The sequence below is a fragment of the Naegleria fowleri genome (assembly GCF_008403515.1).
Source record: "Naegleria fowleri strain ATCC 30894 chromosome Unknown tig13, whole genome shotgun sequence".
Lineage (NCBI taxonomy): Eukaryota > Heterolobosea > Eutetramitea > Acrasida > Naegleriidae > Naegleria > Naegleria fowleri.
The window spans coordinates 125566-146665 of record NW_025407945.1 but is presented as its reverse complement, the minus strand read 5'-3'; the positions used below and the strand labels follow the sequence as shown (position 1 = coordinate 146665).

General features: G+C 37.4%; 8 protein-coding genes across 8 annotated transcripts; 5 read left to right on the top strand and 3 right to left on the bottom strand.

Moving 5' to 3' along the window:
* Window positions 1-76: 76 nt before the first annotated feature.
* Window positions 77-4183, top strand: FDP41_012137 (uncharacterized protein; the record flags this gene model as incomplete). The annotated part of the gene is made up of 5 exons (XM_044702623.1): window positions 77-1076; window positions 1130-1270; window positions 1338-1702; window positions 1756-1861; window positions 1914-4183. 5 exons carry the CDS (start codon window positions 77-79, stop codon window positions 4181-4183), a joined length of 3882 nt encoding a protein of 1293 aa, XP_044566193.1.
* A 63-nt stretch (window positions 4184-4246) lies between these two features.
* On the top strand, window positions 4247-5283 carry FDP41_012136 (uncharacterized protein; the record flags this gene model as incomplete). Its single annotated transcript, XM_044702622.1, has 3 exons — window positions 4247-4643; window positions 4814-4962; window positions 5128-5283. The coding sequence occupies 3 exons, from the start codon at window positions 4247-4249 to the stop codon at window positions 5281-5283; spliced, it is 702 nt and encodes a 233-aa protein (XP_044566192.1).
* A 970-nt stretch (window positions 5284-6253) lies between these two features.
* On the top strand, window positions 6254-9373 carry FDP41_012135 (uncharacterized protein; the record flags this gene model as incomplete). The annotated part of the gene is made up of 1 exon (XM_044702621.1): window positions 6254-9373. One exon carries the CDS (start codon window positions 6254-6256, stop codon window positions 9371-9373), a length of 3120 nt encoding a protein of 1039 aa, XP_044566191.1.
* Window positions 9374-9518: 145 nt separating this feature from the next.
* On the bottom strand, window positions 9519-11356 carry FDP41_012134 (uncharacterized protein; the record flags this gene model as incomplete). Its single annotated transcript, XM_044702620.1, has 3 exons — window positions 9519-10240; window positions 10354-10566; window positions 10657-11356. 3 exons carry the CDS (start codon window positions 11354-11356, stop codon window positions 9519-9521), a joined length of 1635 nt encoding a protein of 544 aa, XP_044566190.1.
* Window positions 11357-11545: 189 nt separating this feature from the next.
* FDP41_012133 (uncharacterized protein) lies at window positions 11546-13696 on the bottom strand (the record flags this gene model as incomplete). The annotated part of the gene is made up of 1 exon (XM_044702619.1): window positions 11546-13696. The coding sequence occupies one exon, from the start codon at window positions 13694-13696 to the stop codon at window positions 11546-11548; it is 2151 nt and encodes a 716-aa protein (XP_044566189.1).
* A 253-nt stretch (window positions 13697-13949) lies between these two features.
* FDP41_012132 (uncharacterized protein) lies at window positions 13950-16194 on the top strand (the record flags this gene model as incomplete). Its single annotated transcript, XM_044702618.1, has 5 exons — window positions 13950-14445; window positions 14752-14927; window positions 15060-15162; window positions 15276-15682; window positions 15922-16194. 5 exons carry the CDS (start codon window positions 13950-13952, stop codon window positions 16192-16194), a joined length of 1455 nt encoding a protein of 484 aa, XP_044566188.1.
* A 276-nt stretch (window positions 16195-16470) lies between these two features.
* FDP41_012131 (uncharacterized protein) lies at window positions 16471-18501 on the top strand (the record flags this gene model as incomplete). Its single annotated transcript, XM_044702617.1, has 1 exon — window positions 16471-18501. The coding sequence occupies one exon, from the start codon at window positions 16471-16473 to the stop codon at window positions 18499-18501; it is 2031 nt and encodes a 676-aa protein (XP_044566187.1).
* Window positions 18502-18836: 335 nt separating this feature from the next.
* Window positions 18837-20754, bottom strand: FDP41_012130 (uncharacterized protein; the record flags this gene model as incomplete). Its single annotated transcript, XM_044702616.1, has 2 exons — window positions 18837-19259; window positions 19357-20754. The coding sequence occupies 2 exons, from the start codon at window positions 20752-20754 to the stop codon at window positions 18837-18839; spliced, it is 1821 nt and encodes a 606-aa protein (XP_044566186.1).
* Between the last annotated feature and the right edge of the window lie 346 nt (window positions 20755-21100).

The following is a 21100-nucleotide window of genomic DNA, read 5'->3' as shown; positions in this document are numbered from 1 at the left end:
GATCTTTCCCAAAGCTCACCCAACAATTAACACACTTCAAAGTTCATTCCCGAAATTGCCATTTCTTTACAAAAAAATGCCTCACGTGCGAGAGGATCTTGTTGATCAAATTACGGAAGCAGGGTTCACGAGAGAACAAGCGATTGCTGCACTCAACAAGGCTAACAACAATGTTACAAGAGCCTTTGATTTTCTCTTGTCAGATATACCTCTCAATGATAGTAATGGAGCGGAGTATGATTTGGCCGATGATAATACATCAACCACGGCAGTAGCAGTCGTTCATCATCACAATGATGATATTTCGGGAGCTCCAGGTGGTCCAACAATTAGTGATATGAATAGATACTACAATGATTCGGATAGTTCTTCAACAACATTTAGTACGAGTGATGGAGATGTGCTGGGTGATGATCAAGAAGAAGCTCATCAAGCCAGAGCTACCAATATTGCTCCCGATCAACAGCAAGCAGCATCGGCTTCTCATCATCAGCAACACCATCGTCGTTCAGATAGTACCGATAATATTCCTGATCTTGAAGACGAACCACAACAGAGTGGTGCTCGTGTCCATCATCGTTCGCAACAACACACAAGCGAACCAACAGATGAGTTTTTCTTCGATACTGCTGCTTTTGAATTCAATGATAACAGACGATATGAACGATCTCCATACTATGATCATCACAACGCTCATAGACATTCAAGTCATTCATCTCACAATAATAGTTTTGAAGATGCTCTCAATATGGCCATCCAAGCTTCCTTGCAAGATCAAAAACGAGATTCAGAGCCTAAAACACCCATCGAAAAGTACAGAAAGCAGTCACACATTCCAATAGGATTGAAAAATATTGGAAACACATGCTATGTTAATTCTCTTTTTCAAGCATTCTTCATGATTCCAAAACTGAAGCAATTAGTGTTTACTTTTTCCGAAGAAGAATTTAAAGCCAGAGTTCAAGCTAAAATTGAAAAATTAGCAAATCAACAAAAAGAAAATGATAAGCAGCCTTCACAGGTACAACAACAAGTATCTAACCGCATCTTGTTGGAAAGACAGGCTGAAAAAGATTGTAAGTTTTTGATTTGTCCTGTACAGTTATAATTGGTCACAATCATTTTACAGTGAATTTTGTAAAAGAAGTTCAAAGACTGTTTTCCAAAATGATTCTCACAAATAGAACATTTATAGATCCATCGGCACTGGTGGACGCGCTATTAAAGGAAGGAGTAGATGTAAATATAGGTTACCAAGAAGATATTAGCGGTACGTACTGATGATAAATAATCTCTCTAAAATATTTCGTATGAACTGCTGAATACGAATTTAACAGAATTTTACAATAGAATTTTAATTTTACTTGAAAGGATGTTTTCACAAGAATGGGAAGACAAAATTGAAAACAAAACAAACAGTATTAGTCTCGAAAACCCACTTAAACAAATATTTTACGGTATCTGTACAGAAGAATTAGAATATGAAAATAGAGAAAAGGAAACGGTCACTGTTAGCAAATTATCCGAACTTTGTAATTTAATTTTGAATGTTAGCGAAGAATTGAATAATTTTTATGCATCCCTTGATGCTTATTCCACAACAGAGATTGCTGATTATTCGATAGAAGCAAACTACAAATCTAATGTTGTAAAGACCACTTGGTTCAAAACACCTCCTCCTGTATTATTAGTTCAGTTACAAGTAGGTTTTTTCATTTTGACATTAGTGACATGACCAATTTTTATGGCATGCAGCGAACATCCTTTGACATCACCAAAAAAGTTGCTCACAAAATTAATCTTCCGTTCGACTTTCAACAAGTAATTTATCTAGACAGATACTTAGAATCTAACAAACAAAGTAGGTTTTTTCAGAATAGGTTCCTGTAGATAATTTTTTATTTTTCACAAAGAGACAACATCTAAACGAGAGAAAATCAAGCAAATTAAGCAAAAAATCGCGGACTTGGAGAATGAGCTCAATAGCTATGTGAATTTTAAAGGAACCTCTGGTTTGTCACTAGAATTCTTATTTAATGGAGTACTGGAATATGTCAATCAAAAGCAACTCGAACTATCCTTAAACTCCAATGACACAAAAGTAACAGCAAGCTCCATTGAAAGCTCCGTGAAAGTATTCGAAAATATACGTAATCAAGTAGTGAAGAAAGTAGAATCACTGAAACATGAAATTGCAGCATTGAAAGAAAGTGTGAGAACCATGTTTGACGACATGCACGACTGCGCTTATGACCTTTGTGCCATATTGGTACACGAAGGAAGCCTGGCATCGAGTGGTCATTATTTCATTTACCACCATGACCAGTATCTCAATACATGGTGGAAATTTAACGACATGAAAGTAACAGAGGTCACTGAGGAAGAGGTGATGAAAACCTCCAAAGGCAACAACGATAAGGAGATTAGTTCTAGCGCCTATTGCTTGGTATACATTGATAGTAACAGAGTGAATGTTGAGGACAAAGACTTTATTTGCAAGGACACAACTCTTCAACAAAAAATTGAAGAAAACATTGCATCACTCAAAGAGTCTTTGCACAAACTTGAACATTCTCACGACTCATGTTGTGGACACAATCACAATCACGGTGAACAAAAGCCGAATCATGATTCCAAACTCGAGGATCTTCACGAGTATAGCTCTCTAGAAGAAATTCTAGCTGGTTATCCTGCCACAGCTCGTGATGTGAAAACAGAAATTCTGCAAGAAAAGTGGAAAACATTAATTCCACATGACATTCAAGAGGAAGTGTTGTTCCAAAACAAAAAGTTCATTGAAGAAATTCATATTTGGATTGAACAACAAAAGGAAAAACGAGAACGTGAACGCAAGCACTTCCAGCATCAATACAACGATGCTATTAACAGATGTTTCCAATTTTGTCAAGGCCAGGTCAATAGCACATATACCTATTCGATGTCTCTTCAAAACGATGCCAGGATTGCAAGCTTCCAGGTATTCCTATGTGCTATAGATCAAATTGGACCTATGAAATTTACCATCGCTGATCAAATCTTCTACAGCATGTTTCATCGAAAGCTGTTAGATCTATTCATGAGTCTTGATAAGGGAGACCAAATGAAATTCCATGAATATATGAGCCTAGTTAACTTGACTATTAATGACATTCCCGACCCCAAAACTATGTCATCTCTCACGGATTTGTATTCTCTATTTTGTTTTGTGGCTACTCTGTACCATCACGGATTACATTACTTGTACAGAAAGACATTTGATCGTTCCATCAATGCATTCCAAACAGCCATAATTTATGACAATATTCTCACCAAAATGCATGGAGACAAGAAGTTGAGCAGAAAGAAAGATATCATTACATACACTGCAGTTTGTCTGCAGCAAATATTTTCACGAGGATTGAAAACCATCACAAAAGATTTCATGGAGGCTATGAATTGGATTCGTTATGCTGTAGAACACTTGCCTCTTGTCTGGAATAGCACACTTCCAACCAACGATTTTGTCTATGATAAGATTTTAAATTATTTTCCAGTCTATATCAATGAAAATCATGTAAGAATTCAGTACAGTTGTGCTCAGCATGTGGATGAAATTATTGAGTACTGGAAATATTTGCAACAACATCCAATATTTAGAAATCACAACATTAGAAAGGATTTACATAATTTAATTGATCAAAACGCTCCAGCTGAAGACATTGCCAATATGAGAAGACTCTTAAAGACCTCAAATATGGAAATTGAGAAAATGAACAGAGACTTACTCGCACAGAATCGTGAAACCTACACCATTTCATTCCCAGATGATCCTGAGCGTTTAGCTCGCTCCATCTCTTCTGAAATTCACAATGTAGAAATGGAATATGCAAGAGACATTCAAATTCATCCAATGTATAATAGTGATGCTGATTTTGTTGCCGAGGAAGAAGCAGAAGAGAATGAATTCATTGCTGATTCGCAAGGAGTTACTGAAATCACCCTTACACATCAAGGTGACACTGAAATTTCAAGAGATGTCGTTGCTTCGTCCTCACCTCCAATAGCAACCAGCACCACATCCTCTGCGGTGAGCAAAACCTCCTACACCACAGTTTCTGATGACAGTCCTACTTCATCCAATGTTGTGAAATCTGAACAAGTTGCTGCTGCCTCCTCCTCAGATTTTCAAATAGATATTGACTAATAAAGTGTATACCATCGCCATCATATAATATGATGAGAGAGACTCAATTCCGCGAGCAAAAAAATGAATTTTCTGAATCGAGTGCTTGAAAATCAAGCGAAACTTTTTAATTTGTTTTTGCTTTCGTTCGGGATGGCAAATGAAACCACAAGTGACGATCGGGCTTCTACCACCTCTACCACTACACCTCAACAACAACATGACTTTTCTCAAACACCTCTCTCCAAAGTATTCAAAGAGGTGTTTGCGAATGGAACATTTCATTCCGATGTCATGATTCAATATATTGTGGATGGATTTTCTCAATTTAAATCCGATGCTCAAACTTTTATTAATTCTGTCTATTGGAGAGAAGAATATTGGTTACAAGGTGTGATTGCGATGCATATTGTCTTGCTCACGTGTATTATTATTTGGCGGAAAAACATGAATATGCAAGCCTTGTTATTTGCTTTGATTTGTAAGTGTGTGATCAAAAGTTGCCCACGCGTCATCGTGATGTGGAATCAATGCTAACTATGAATCACGTGGACTTTATAATGATCGAATGGATGAATATTGTGAAATAATGATCAAATGTTTTTTGGATTGACCAAATGTTTGAATTGATTTAATCGTTTGAATTGAAAGGTGTCATGACGTACTTGTCAGAAACATTGAATCGATGGTGCAATTCAAATTGGCAACTATTTTCAACAATGAATTATTTTGACGGACGTGGATTCTTTGTGGCTGTGGTTTACGCATTTCCATTATTGTTTTTACTTTTTATCATTGTTGTAAGTGGCTTTTTGAGTTATAATAGATTTCACAAGAACGAGCGAATTTTATTGCGACAATTTTTCATCATTTATTGATATGCAAAATAATAATAATTTTGTATTGCTGTCACATACATGACAATTATAATGGATTGTGTTTTTCCTCTTATTGAAAACGAACAGATGAACATGATTATTACTTCCGCACAAATGGTGATTAAGGTGAAACGAAGACAACTTCAGAGACAACAACGACAAAACAATCGTAGCACTAACAATGCTCAATCCTCTTCGAAGAATCGAACAGAAGGATCAACTCAATCCACTTCTCAACAATAGAGCAACACAATAATGAAAGGAACAAAGGAAAGCTAAGAATCTCAGAGAAGTGAAGGACCTGTCAGAAATTCATTAAATGACTCGACAAAATAATTTCAAAGTTGTGTGCATCAATACAAGGACACCACAATACTTTGCAATAAATAGCACTCCGCCGTCAGTTGCCTGCATAAAATATTCGTTCAAAAGATTCTTCAGCGATAAAATGACGGTGCGGAGATACCCCCCCTCTCCAGAGCAGGGGGTCAGTTTTGATGTGTCATTGTATTGAAATGGTGTTCAGTCTATACCTGCTCTTCTTGTCAACAATTCGCAACAATTACACAGATGTTTCTTTTCCTTTGTTGGTGGTTGTATAACTGTTTTTGGATCGAGCCAATTCATTTTTGAAACCCTTTCATTGTATGTCGTTACAGACTTTAGAGTCGCGACAAACACCACAAAGTGACTGAATTGGGTCATGATATGAGATTGAAAAACAAAAGATTGAAGTGAATCCTTCATCCATTCAGAAGTCAGACATTGGGTTCTGAATACTACGAGTACATTCACGAAATCAGTCATCGCGTGTCTTTTGGATCATCCTTCATCGGTCGTTCCTTCGTTATTTGAAGCTACCAAAAACAGAGTGCGCTCTCTTGGTGTTTCCGAAAACAAAATTGCAAACATTCCATCACTACCACCACCAACGACCAACAACACCACACTCCTGATACTCCGAGAAAAAGGGCGCAGCACGTTTTCATCACCACCTCATCATCATCACCACCACAACAACAAACCCGGCGGCGAACCTCACGTGAGAAAGTATCATTGAATCAAAACATTGCAATCAAAATTGAATTTCAGTGAATTGAATTTAAACTTCTTCAGCGCTTGTCATCCTCCTTTTCCGATCGCAAGATTTTTTACTGTTGAAGATTTATTTGGAAATTCATTATTCTCGGCCGTTCTGTGATCATCATCGATGATGGCAACATCATCATCATCAGTAGTACTGTTTAGTGGATATTTATATCCAGTTCAAGCCTTTCCGTCATTGGGAAATCATCATCATGAAGAAGATATTCTCTTTTCTTCAAATCCCTCCACAAGCCCATCTTCATCGTCCATCATCATTAACAATTCATCATCTTCCATCATAAATGATTCCGTATCAGATATTCTCAATGAAGTAGATTCACCCTCTCGCTCCAATTTACAATTCGGAAAAAGGAAATGGTTTGAAATTAGAAATGATTATCACTTGTATCAATACCGAACAAGAAGAGCCTCTTCATCATTCCATAGTCCTTCTCAGAACCTTAACCTCAGCAACAAGAGTAATAATAATAACAACAGCAACAATAGTAATGAAGGAGTATCAACCACCATGGTTGGATCCAATCCTCCCACTGCCTATGAAATGAAAACTAATTTATTACAATATCACCATATCCTTCCGGTTAATCATGTCACTTATTCGCAGAGAAGTTTTAATGAAAATATTATGGAAATATATTCACAACAATCGCCAACGTATCGATCGCCGTTAGTGGACTCTTCGTCGGAAGAGTTTGGAGAAGACTCGTCGGCATTGTCTTTGTCCGTTCAGGATTCTGAACAGCAACTCCGTACTACCACAATGACGAGTGCTGCTTCCAATAGAGCTCGTTCATCGAGCTGTGGAAACGAAAATGAACCTCAATCCATTCCATGTGATGAGGAATTGATCAATGAAGCTGCTGAGGGAATGATGGTGAATAATTCTTCGCCCATGCTGCTCCAGAAACGTTACATGCTCTGTTGCAAGAGTGACGATCAACAAGAGATCTTGCTGCTTGCGACAAATTCAGAGCAAAAGAGAAGTGAGTGGATTTGTGTCTTGAAACACATTCTTCATCTTGGATTTTCAGAGAGAAATACGGTTCGATTCCAAAGTTTGGGAGGTAATGTACTCATTCCAGTAGATCCTTCGCTTACTGTGCATGAAATTCAACCTTCTACTGCCACCACAAATACTACCACTCCTTCCCCTCTCAGCACTCTCTCCATTGGAAATGCATTCAATATTGAATCATTGAAGAATGAGGTTGCTCTTTATATTGCAAAATTATCAGAAAAAATTCGACAAAATGAAAGAAAGAAAAAGGAACGAGAAGAACGAAATTATATTCAACAACAACAATCACTGCTGTTGAAAGAATCCATCAAAGGACTTTCATCCTTTTCTACACAGTCACAACAAAAAATTGAAACCAACACTGCTACCACAAACTTTAAAAGTCTGAATGCAGACCGAATTTTCCATATTGAATCTCTGTGTGAAGAAATTAATCAGACAAGACTCGATTTATTGGAAGAAAAACTACGAGTATTGACAGAAACGAACTGGAAAGACAACATTTCCTGTACCTACACTCTCCCCTACACAAACAAACCCTCCACAAAACCCCTCTTTCACTATTTATTAATTATTGAAGAATACATTCGAGAGAAATCACCCCTATATTTCCAAAAATCCATTCAGTTTGTTCGATTATTGCTGTACTTTGAATGGAGACATTTAGTGCTCTCACTAAATGAAATTAGCAAAGAACTTGCCAGGTGGAGCTCTGAAAATTTAAAACAACTCGATACTCTTTACTCACAGAGCTTTGAATATAACACGGCGAAAAAGTCGCTAAGTAGCACCTATAACGAAATGTATAGTCGATATAACATGTATACACAAGCATTTGGCGTGACCAATGATGGAAGTCAATTAAGGCTTGATTCCAACACATCTTCTGCGTTGAATAGTATGCGACAAACCAAACAAGAGTTATATGCAAGTTTAGCAGATGCTTCGATCAAGTTGAAACAAACGAATAATCAAATCAGTTTGAACATGTATCAACTTGGTCTCATTGAAAATTTACTCATCAAAGTGGTCAATGCCCAGAAAGCATCTGTCACTTGTTTGAGATATGGCCAACTTGTCACGAATAGTGTTCCACAAAGATTATTTGTACTCGATGAAAACTTTGAAACAGAGCGTGACATTCGAAATCTCATTGATTTGCCAAGCAAGAGCGACGCTATTGATATTTGCTTTTTAAAATTATCAAGTAGACATATTATTGAAAAATTTAAGAGTAGAATAGAGAGAGGAGATGACTATCTTCTCCAACTCAAACAACAAAAAGAAGAAATTCTTGCAGAGATCAAGTCACAACAACTTGCATCATCCGAGGAGAGAAAAAAGCATGCCTCTCAAATGATCAAACAAATGCAACAACGTCTCCGATCAAGCCTTACGTCAGGTCCAAATTCTAATTATTTCTGCACTCAAATTCATCAATATGTACAAAAGTTCCTCAATAGTCCAGTTAATTCCACAATGGGCTTACCAAAACTTCAGGATTTGTTGAAAAATTTGACGGATAAGGTGATTTCATTGATGAAAATTACACTCAATTGGTATCAAATTTATGAAGTGTTGGAATCCATGATTTTTGAATATACCTCCCAAACTCGAGGAATGATTATGTACGACTGTTGTCTCGTTCAAGTGAAAAATGAAATGAGAATGATGGATGAAAATTTCTACACCAAATGTCAAGAAGTTTCACACAAGCTGGTTGGACAATTACTACTCGAAAGTAAGAAAATTGATGATAAGGATCTCAATGAATCTGAGTTTAGACAGTTTGTCATTGAGGAAGAAATTGTAAAATTTAAAGAAGACTATCGAGTTCCCATCGAATTAATCAAATCTCTCTCAGAGGATTACCATGACAAAGTTTCGGACACTAAACCCTACAATCCCTCTGCCAAGTTGTCGATCATCACACAAGCAGCTCGAGAAGTGATGAATAAGATTTACTTTTCAAAAACAAAGATCAGGTCAGAAATTGATCAGCATGTGTCTGCCGATGATTTCGTACCCATGTTTATTTGTGTGATTTGTACAGCTGCTATCCGAGACATGTTCACACAAATTGGATTTATTAAGGAGTTTGCTTTTGGGGATTATTTAGTTGGAGAACAAGGCTTCTTTTTGAGCAGTTTAGAATCTTCAGCGATTTTTATTATGAACTTTGAAGATGATAATTACAAGGTTATTTAATTAAAAAAACCATGTGTCGTGTGATTTGCCATACCTTGATTTGTTTGGTTATTTCAAACCTGTTGACATTCAACAAGGTTTAGGAAATTTCAATATCTCAATAGGATTGTTTCTCAATTTAATATTATTAAAGGTTTAGAGCAGGTTAGGTGTTCAGAAGTTCCTTTTTCTTGTTGTTGTTCTCATCTCTTACAGCACCTTGGAGAGAGTGAATAACCTCTTTTGCACAATTATAGTGATTCTTCTTTGCTGTGCATTTCAAACCATTAATATTTTCATAAATATTGCCCTCTGAGGTGAAGATGGAAATGGACAAGTCCATTACTCGTGTGTTTGATTTCCCTCGATACTTGTCATTATTCACAATGTTAAACGTTACTTTCTGGAACTTATCACACTTGGATAGAATATGATATGCTTGAATGAATGCACGTCTACAGCGAGCATTGCAATTCAATGTGGATAATTCAAATTGTACCATCAAATCTCGACCTTGAATGAGAGTATTCAACTGTTTCACTAATCTCCGTTGACTGACCGAATTAAAATCAACTTCAGCTTTGAACGAGAACCATGATTTGATAAATTGTGGATTCGACGCTATCACTAAATAAATCGATGGAATGAGTTGATTGGGTGAGAGGTCTCCAGTTTTTGGATTGAGTTGCAGATTACCATTCTTTGCAGGAATATCTTTGAGATCTTCAAGAGTTTGCAGCATGAGGGCAATGGCTTTTTGTTTTAGTGATATCATGAATTCAACTCGACTTGGAGATGAATGATTGTCACTATTGCTATTACTATTATTGGCATATTTCATTGATATTTGGTTAAAATGTTCTTGAATGATTTCCAGGTTGTTGTTTTCTGTATCAAGTTTTCAAAAAAAAAGTTCAGTAAAAACAATGAAAATTCATTGTTTTTGGATGGTCATTTTCATGTCACAAAAGTGAATGATGATTCAGTTAGCAGATACATACTGGCATTTGATTGAGGAATGACATTTAAAATATCAGTCACGTGCATTTTTGATTGATCTTTCGTTGTCTTTGAATGTGAATGCGAAATAGTGATTGATTCTTCTCGTAGAGTGTCAATTTGTTGAATACTATCCTCCACATGTGCCTTTTGAGAATATTGTTTCTGCATGTTCATACTATTTAATTGCTTTAAAAATTGCAACTTTTTTGTATCTTTTTAAAAGATTTGTAGATCACACCATTGCAATAATCAAAATGCATTAAAAGGACTTGTCTATTGCAATAGTTTACAATCGCACATACCTTGCAAAGTTTCTTTCAAATAAGCATCCCTAAGATTTTTGAGCTTTTCATTCATGTTTGCTTGTAGTTCATCCTTATTCTCGGTTTTTTCTTGAGGTATCTTTGTTCGAAGGCATGATTTTGAAATAAATATTTCAATATCACATCTTGTCACTGGTTTTTCATAAATAATATCATCACTTGGAGGCGATCTGAAAAAATCAAATTCATCATGACTTTGCGAGTCAAATTTTTCATTTCCAACACCCATCAAGTGTTCCAAATCAGGATATAAAAACTGAGAAAATCTAATATATTGTGTAGTCTTTTCAAACGGATCATCTTCATCTCCAATTAAATTATAAACATATCGTTTGAGTGGAAGAAAGTAAATATGAGCCGCAATTTTAAGCAAAGTTCGTTCTCTAGGATCTTTTGCTACATTTGCTACCCATTTATTCATTCTAGAACTGTAGAAATAATGATTCGTTCCGATTTGTCCAAATAATGACGTTGGAGAAACACCATTCGTTGATTTAGATTCCGAAGAAGAGGAAGAAGAAATTAGATGTTTATGTTGTTCTTGTTGTTGTCTTATTTGAAAGTACATGTACAAGAAGAGTTGAATGATTACCATGATTGCTAAATATTTCCGATTATTATTGTGTTGGTTATTGTTGTTGTTGGAAACATTCCTTTCATCATCATCATCTCGCTGCATTTTTTTGTAATGAAAATGTTTTGTTCCAAAAAGTGGTCATCACTGTTTGAATTTAAAAGGAGTATAGAAGATTTGATTCGATCCGAATGGAAAACTTTTCATATTCTTGAGGAGAGAATGACACAAATGTTGCCTCTGGTGGGTATCGAGGGTCTGACAGAATCAGGAGTCTGAATTGTCCACAACATTTCATCGTCTCATCTTTGCTAGAAATTTCAAAAATAGAGCTTTCAATCTACTTGTAAGACTTTTCGTTTTTCGTTCACCTTCCTGTAAGATATTGTAAAAGACTAAACCTAGAGCAATAATGACATAGGCAATATAGTAAAGGAAGTTAATGGACTGTCCAAATAGGAAAATGCTTGAAATAACTGCAAATATATCACTTGTTAGGAACGACAAATTCATAAATGTAGCACTGCTCCATCTCAACAAGTGTGGAACAAGTGTGTAAATCAAAAACATGGAGGCAGCAAAACCTCCCATAAAGAATATTGATCTTGAATTCCACTCTGTATTCCGAATGTCTTGCAATTCAAATACCAATAACTGAATGGTTGCAATTAAGGTTCCAAAAAGGCCCATCATGGCTAAATATTCAATCACACAATCATTTTCAGTGAGTTTGATTTTTTTCACATTTGATGGTTTCTTGGAAGTTTGATTTTGGTTCACATTCTCTTGATCATGAGATGGAATGATTGTCATTTTGTTCACATGATGTCGTTGTTGCAGCTCCTGCTGTGGTTCAGCATCATTCATTGTTGAATTTTCATGCTGATGAATGACTGTTGAAATTGTTGATTCCATAAGTGGCTGTTGTGTCAATGACGATGAACTTGTTTCCTCCAAATGTTCCTCCTCATCCTCTTTCTGCACAAGCTCAGTAAAATGTTCCTCAGTTTTCACAGCATATTCCTGCGCCACATTACTAATCGCGTAACAAGCTGAGCCAATAATACAAAAGGCATCTCCAATTAGTACGTAATACCAAGGTCGATCATTCTTCTCACCTTGTTGAACATGATTCAAATAATCACTCAACACAAGTAACGCCAATCCTCCCAAACAAATCAGTACTCCCACAATGTGAGTCCATCGATAACTTCGATTCAAAAATAGAGCACTCAATATCATGACACATGGAATTGTGAAACAATCCAATAACATGACTGAAGTGATGGTTGTGTATTGATATGCTTTGACTACGAAAAAATTGGCTTCCACATCGGCCAAAGCAAAGAAAAAGTATTTCCATGGTTTCATATTCCATCGTCTGAAAGTGAGACATCTTTTGACATATTTGAAAAGACATTGATGAAATTCATCTTCTTCATTGTCTTTGCATTGAATTGGGTGTTCTTCGAGAAGAGAGACTTTTAAAGGTGGAGAAGCTTTGTGAGAGATGTTATGGACTTGCTGTCGAGTGATGGATCCATGAGAAGTCGTAGTGGTACTCGTTGGATTCAAATCGGATGGAATAATTTGTGAAAATGATGGTTGCAATTCTGAGTGTTCCATTTCGAGGTAGGCACTTGAAGAAGAAGGTACATGGTTTTGTTGGATTGAAGAATTCATGGAATCTAATTGTGAGAAGGATGATGCGGGAGAGAGTAATCGACTTTGCTCGGTGAGCTTCTTTTGTGACATTTCAGAAGGCGAATTATGTGGGATATTTTCATTCAAAATATTTGCATTCGGCGAAGATTCATGGAGTGTCACATGGCCATTCGATGTCATTAGTTCTTTAGAATTTTCACGGCTTGTATGAAGAAAAGATTTCCTTCTCATTTTTCGATATTTCTTTTCCTTTCTTGTCACACTGGGATAACATACTTTGTGCACCAATAAAAGAGGCATGTAAAAAATTAATAATGTCAAATAAGATAGGGCATTTTGTAAAGTTGGTAAATTCACATGAACTCGATCTGTTAAAAATGTGCTAAAAATTCCTGTACTTGTCAATAAGGCTGATATTAATTGAGAAAACAAAAATACAGCAAACAGCTTGGCAGCTCTCAAAATCCAAGCTTTCAAATCAGGAGGCGACTTGCTAAATTTTCCAAAATAGATATAAATCCAAGAAAAGATTTTTGAATAATATGTGCTACTCCTCTCAATGACTCGGCCAGTTTCATCTTCATCTATATTGCCACCATCATTTGGGTTGTTATTATTATTATCAGACATGTAATTATTCTCATTGTTATTTGTCGAAGAGTTGTGAGAAAATTCCAAACTTTTCGTCATTGCCCTACGAGGTTGAGAAATATCATGATCGGAACTCATGTGTGTTTCCTCCACACGATGATGAGAATGAGACAAATTCCATTCATTCATTTTTTTTGAATCGAAATTTTAAAACTCCGAAAGTGTGCACCTCTGAAATGCAACACGTTCCTTACTTTGAGAGTTCATTTAAAGAAAGACCTACAGTAACTGTCTTTTTTTCATTGCTTTCAGAACTGTTTCTTGTTGTCCTTTCTGCTTCCAGACTTCTGCGAGTGATTTCAATCAATTTTTTTTTCGGTTAAAATGTTCGCTCACACTCCACTCCGCTTAAAGCACTCTTCAAAAACCGTTTTGAAAAAATATGAAGTCCCTCAAAGTGGTTCTTTCTTCAGCAGCATCATGCCGCAAGCCTTCTTCTTCTTCGGCTGCCATTCTAGCCCTCTCATCTAAGAGATGTTTCTCAACCAAAGTATCGGTCATGGAAGCACCTAATCGAGTGAGTGCTATGAGTCCAGAGAAATTCCAAGAGGAAATGCAAAAGGCCGGAATTCAAAGAGGATATGTGGTTTATGATGCCAAGGAAAACAAGACCATTACTTCTCATCCATTGTTTGCTGAGTTGGGTGAGTTCATTACCAATGATAAGAGAGATTTTTTGAAACATGAGGCTTGTTTCTTTCAAATTGGACCTCGCTCCAATTTGTTGTTTGGTGCATTCTTGCATAAGAGTAATAGAGGAATTCCTCATGGTGGTGTTCGTTTGTGGAAATATAATTCCATGGAGGACTATGTGAGAGATGGTTTGAGATTGAGTTTGGGTATGACTAGAAAGAATGCTTTGGCTGGTTTGTGGTGGGGTAAGTATCGAGATGTCAAGGAGAAAAATCACCATTTTCATTGTCATCTTTGTGAAATTTACAATCGGTGCTATCAATAATTTTACTGGAATATTTGTTCATCATGATGATGCCATCACGAATTTTATAATTGTCATCATGATGACCATGATGACTCGTCTCACTTCATCCTCCTCGACTATGCTTGCATGATATCTTGTGATGACAATTTACTATTCATTGATTTCCGCTTCTCCTTTGAAAATCCATAACAAATTCAAAAAATATTTCATGCCAACCCGAACATTACAACATGACTCTAAATAGGCGGTGGTAAGGGATTAGTTCAAAAGACTGACGATCCTTCCATCAATTACAGCTCCGATTCTTTCAGAGATATTGTCTTTTCCGAGTATGGACAATTTTTGTCTTCTTTGAAGGGTGCCTACTATGGTGCTGAAGATGTTGGTTTAACAACTGCCGATTGTGACAGAATGCATACCGTAAGTATTGTGGTTTCATGGATTATTGATTGCTCAATATGAGCCACTATCTGTATGTTGTCTTCATCGAACGTGTTGCAACAATTATGTGCATTTGTTCTCAACTGTGAAATTGCAAATCTATTTCAATAGAAAACTCGTTTCGTGAGCTGCTTGTCTCCTGAAATTGGTGGTTCAGGCAACCCATCGCACTCAACTGCAATTGGTACTGTTTGCGGTATGGAAGCAGCAATTGGTAAGTAAGAGTGATGGTACATTTGTAATTTAATTGACATGTTGAAATGATCTCATTGTGAAATTGAATCTTGTCAATCCTTATTTATATACGTCGCATAATGAAATCCAAAGCATTCCTTGGCATGGGAGATTTGACTGGCAAGAAGGTTGTGGTTCAAGGAGCAGGCAACGTTGCTAGCTTCATCATTGAGGAGTTGCTCAAGAGAAATGTCGGAAAAATCGTTGCCACTGATATCGATAAGAACCTGATTGAAAAGAGAAAGGAACAATTCAAGCATGCCAAAAATATTGAATGGCGAGTGGTTGCTCCAAACGACTTGAGCGTCTTCTCTGAGCCTTGTGATATTTTCGCTCCATCTGCTCTTGGTGGAATTATCAACTCTACAACCATCCCATTGCTTAATTGCAAGATTGTCTGTGGTGCTGCCAATAATCAACTGTTGGATCCAGTTGAACATGATTACATGATTAAGGATCGCGGTATTATCTATGTTCCCGATTATTTGAACAACCGTATGGTAAGTATTGGTTGTTTATCGGATTTTCAAATATTCAAAGGCCTTATTTATTCAAACAATTCTTTTTCACTTCCTCAAACGTGAAACGGCGTGACATTTTTCTGCGAATTTTATAATTGTAATTACCTTCCGCCAATATGGCAATGTGCGTACATTTCTGTGCCCACATTCCGAATGTTCGTGCACAATGATTCTTTTCAATAACGCGCTTACCAACATCTCTTAATTCAACATTGCAGGGTATTGTCAACTGTGCCAACGAATGCTTTGGACACGTGCACAATGATGAGGCCATTTTGAAACACTTTGGACGAGAATGGGACAACTCGGTCTTTGTGATTGCCACTCGTATTTTGAAGAATTCAAAAGAATCAAACATTCCAACTGGACTCGCTGCTCATCGATTGGCTGACGAATTCAGTGAAATGGAGAACCCACTTATTGGTCATAGAGGATGGGCTATTGTTAAGGGATTGATTGATACTCATTGGGAGAATGGCAAGCTTCAATAAGGAATGCGGCCACTACTCTTGACATGTTTTATTGTGCTTATAAAGATGATGGGTCGTTCCTATTTTATTAAGAGCTTCATTGATGTTCCATCACGACTGGTGTTGATTGGTGTGTGGTGTGGTGCGCTTGCGTGGCGGGTGTGGAAAATTGAGGGGTGCTTACTCGAGCATCCGATGCGCGCATCCCAATAACTAAAAAAAAGCGCAAACACTAAGGCTGCTGATCCCACAACGCTCTCTTTCCCTCTTCATTTTCATCCTCAAAAGATGATCATGATGGAGTCCTCCGCCGCCGCCGCACAGGGAAATGTAATGCAGGAGAGCAGTCCAACACTGATCCTACAACCAACACCCCCTCAACAACCACAGCCAAATACCACAGGCAGACCTCCACTCCTCACACGAAGGCTTTCTTTACTCAATCAACATGCCCCAATGGAACGAGTCGGTAGCGAAGCAAACCTGATGATGATCCGAAAGAATAAGCATCATAGTACGGGATCAAGTCTTATTATTAATTCAACTCAAGTAGCATGTACAACAAGCACACCGTCCTGTTCTTCTTCACCTCAATCGCCAACGACCTCTCCCACCTCTCCAACTCATAACCATTGTAACAATATCAATTATAGTATTATTAAGAATACTAATACTAATAATAGTTCTGCAACGAATGGAACAACAGTTTCCTTTTCGTTCAAGAACGGAAACAACCAAAACTCCACACCGTTGCCTACATCTTCACCAAGAGGAAACTCTGTGAGTTTTTCCTTACCTCAGACAAAAGCTACGACGGCTTCCACATCTTCTGTCTCAAACGACTCTTGCTCACTTCCACCTTTGGTCCCACCACCTCGAAGTTCGTCTCTTCCTCCACTCCAACTGAATCCATTAACTGCGAATTCATTCTCAAACTCTTTATTGGAGACTTTGAATAGTAGTGGAGCGAGCGGTGAAGAGAATGAAGGGTCACCCTCCTCCCCGTCCTCAATCTCAAGCACGAACAGCTCCTCCTTGTCAGTTTCGAGTCAAGAGCTAACCTTTGTGAATCGAAGACGATCCTCGGGTTCCTTTGGTTTGGTGATGGAACAATTGTCATCGAGAGGTTCTCCTATTTCGCCTCATCTTCAGCAACATGAATTGCATGGAAGGACCAGAATGAGGATTGATTTGGAAAACACTTCTTTGACATCACCAATGCAAACACCAGACAAGAAACTCCCACTTTCAAGGTTGTTGCATCGCAGAAACTCATTTGCAATGAATGGAGTGGTGCCCTCTCCTGGATCTCAATCGCCTCCTAGTTCATCAACAACACCTTCGTCATCTTCTGTGTCTGTTACGAACGGAGGTACTAGTCACAATAATGTATCACCAAGAAATTCAGCGACACTTCTGCATCCTCATTCACAGCAATTACATGTATCAAAGAGCGATTCTGAGATTGCGCATTCGGTCAGTGACCTGCCTTCTCCCACCACCCATTCGAAAGACCATTCAGAGAGGCTCCCCATACTTGTTCATCATCACTCCCTACGCATTAAGGAAGAGAAAGATTTCTCTAGCATTTTTTGCGAGAACGAACAAGCCATGAAAGATATGGAACAATTTTCACCTCAACAAGGGTCACCACGTCTTAATTCTTCAAGAAATTCTGTTGTGACCAGCATTTCATCTCCGAGAAATTCTCAAGTAGCCACGAACAATCAATCACCCTCTTCGGCCAAACCAAAGAAACCTTCATTGGATAGACTTATTGAATCGTTCTCTGAAATACAAGATCAAAAGAAAGAGCTCAAGAAAGATCCTCTATTTCAACAACACATGAAAGAGTTTTCAACACATGTTCGAGCCTACAACACACGATGTATTTTAAGTGAACAGGAAATTCTGGAATTTATCAGTGATCAACGAGATTTTCCTGATGAATTGGATCCCAACATTCTCTCAAAAGCAAGTAACAAGGATGTAAAATGGTACGTCACAACTCTGGGAGAAAAAACTGTGAATATGCTCTGTGAATGGAAGTATCGCCTCAATTACTTGGAAAGCGAATGCAAGGATATGAAAAATTTCTCAGAAGTGAAACAAAAGATTGAACAAAATATTAAGCGAATGAAAGAAACATTGGGAAGTTTGGCAGCAACAACGGCAGCAGAACACCTGTCGGAAAATGAATCTATTTTCAAAGAATCGAAAGATGGTGAGAGTACCAAGCAATCAACTGCCTTGCCTTTGAAGAAAGGAAGGTCTAAATCGTTGATTTCCAATATTTCATACAATTCAAAGCAAAAGAACACACTGTGAGATGTATCATTAAATTTTTAGCTTGTCTTGGTTCAAAAAAGGTGGTTTTCTTAGAAGATGGTTGGGAAGATGACACAGCAATTAAGGGTAGTGGTGGTTTAATTGCAACTACAGATCTGTCCCGTTCTATCTTTCTTCCGCCGTGGACGGATTCAAGAAAGTATAAATATTCTTGTCACTGGTTAGGAAGAACAGGTAATGAAAAGTTCAAGCAGCAATCCCCGACCGCAAAGGTATTGTCCAATGTTGGGGGTTGTTTATTGTGGTTTTCACATTTTAAAAATGAACCATACGGACGAAAAAGCAATCTTCACCTTCTTCTGCTGTATGTTGTTCTACATGCTCACATTCGTAGACTCTCCAGAATTTAAGGATTTGTAATCAGTAACCACAGAATTGTAGGGAGTGGTCAAATCACTCATACCTGCCGAGCCCTCTGAAGGCTGCATTTTACTATTTCCACTACCACTTGTGTTTGCTATCAAACTGGAGGACATCTCTTCATCGTCACCTCTGCTCCTACAGATCGAAACCCGTTTGAGGCACGGATAACAATCCAAAAATTTTTCCTTATCAAATAAAATCATCACAATGGCCAATAATGATGAAATACTAAAGCAGTGTGCTGCAAATTCAGTATAATAAGATATTATAAAATCTGTAGACGAGATACCAAATTGAGTGTATAAAAAACCCAATAAACATGATAACAAGGCCAATAATGTCAATGCATTCAGCAGCATGAATTGATAAAAGTACTGAAGAAATTTTGTGGCGAGTCAAGTAGAGAGCATATTGAATGAGTTTGTGGAAATAAATGTGAACAAGTTGAAAGCATTCGACCGTTCGACATACCTTGGTTTTGAAAAATAAAACATTTGTCATCTCCTTTAAAGCGCATCCAAGCTTAAAGGCCACGAGCAAGAAGAGAATAAGATTACAGAACCATGGGAGAGCATATGCCACGTAACCCAATCCCAATATAATCCTCATACTTTGATCCACATTCATGGTATGTGTTGAAATTTGGTAACTCAGTGCTGAAACAATATAGATCATGCACAAGGTGTTCACAGTTACAGAAATGTAGGACAGCAATTTAAAAACTGGCCAATTGTTTTTCTCACCAGTCTTTAAGTACATGTAAACCCGATCAAACATGAGCAAGACGGGTATGATGGTATAATAGGTGAAAAATACGTTCAAGCTCAACGACAAATTTTCCAGCAAGTACATTAAATTATTGGAATCGTTAAATGATGGCACATAGGAGAGTCCACTTGCTACTACAATACACACTGCACTCGCTGTCATGAATATGATCGACTGAATTGATAAAGGTGTTGGCTTTTGATATCTAAAACTGAAACATTCGGGTAAAACAATTAAGGAAATGATGGCAATAAATAATGGGGCTGATAAAGCCAGCAATATTCCAAGTTTTGCATTATCAAATGACAAGGTAAATAGAAGACTATTATCACACGTTGTAGAATATTGGTCATACTTGTGGCAATAACACATGAATGGCGTTCTCAATCTTTTGAAATATCTATCCATGAAAAAGATGGGTAATCCAATTTGAACATTTCGACACAAAAAAGCAGACGGAAATTTCTTAAATGCTGGACATGCTGTCAATGAAGAATTATCATAATTTTCAAATCCTGCCACCAATTTGTGGAATTGAACAAAATCCTTCGCCTTCTTACAATATTGACAAAAATTCACCAATCGATACAAATCTTGGTCCTGAAGCCCTTGATTAGAATTGCCTGGACCACAAAACGTTTCAATACAACTCGTATTCTCTGGAAACATGGAACATAAATTCATCATTCGTGATGAGGCTTGTACGGGCGAGTAAATATCATGCAAGCCTTGTTCCATATTTGAGGTTGAGAAGGGATAGGAAGATATGTCCGTCGGAAAGAGTATTTCATCACATCCAAACCCGAAAGGAACATCGGTAAAGTCTGAAAAGTCATCAGTAATGTTGATTCGTTGTGTGATGAACGAGCTTCCATTGTTTCCATTATTATTACCACCAATGATCTGTTCATAGGAACAACCAATAAATCGATGAAGAGGTGAGAATGATGAGGCTTGTAATGAAGTGCTACTACTAATTAGGAATATGAGAAGAAGAAGAAGAAAAGATGACAGACATGTGCGAGAACGATCAAGATATCGGAAGGTCATTCTCAGCCGTACCGAGCGAGAAGAAGAAACATGATGATGAATTCCTTGCATTAGGAAATCGAGTTCAATAAATAATACTGCTGTTCAATTCACTAACAACTAGTTGTTCTTAGAGTAATAAACCAATCTTCCTCACAGAAGAATATAATGAGTCCTGTATGAGAATGATGATTTCGAGGTCCGTGCACACTCACTCACTTTAAACGAGAGCAACTTTGGTCGTGTTTAAAAACAGTGTCGTTTTGTTTGAGTTGATTTTTTTGTGTTGAATTTCATCCTCACATTGTGTATGTGTTGTACAGATTAGTAAACTCTCCGAGCAAAAATAGAGACATTGCAAGATTTTCTTGTATGATAGGTTTTTTAATTGCACACAATATTATTGAAGAAGAAGAAG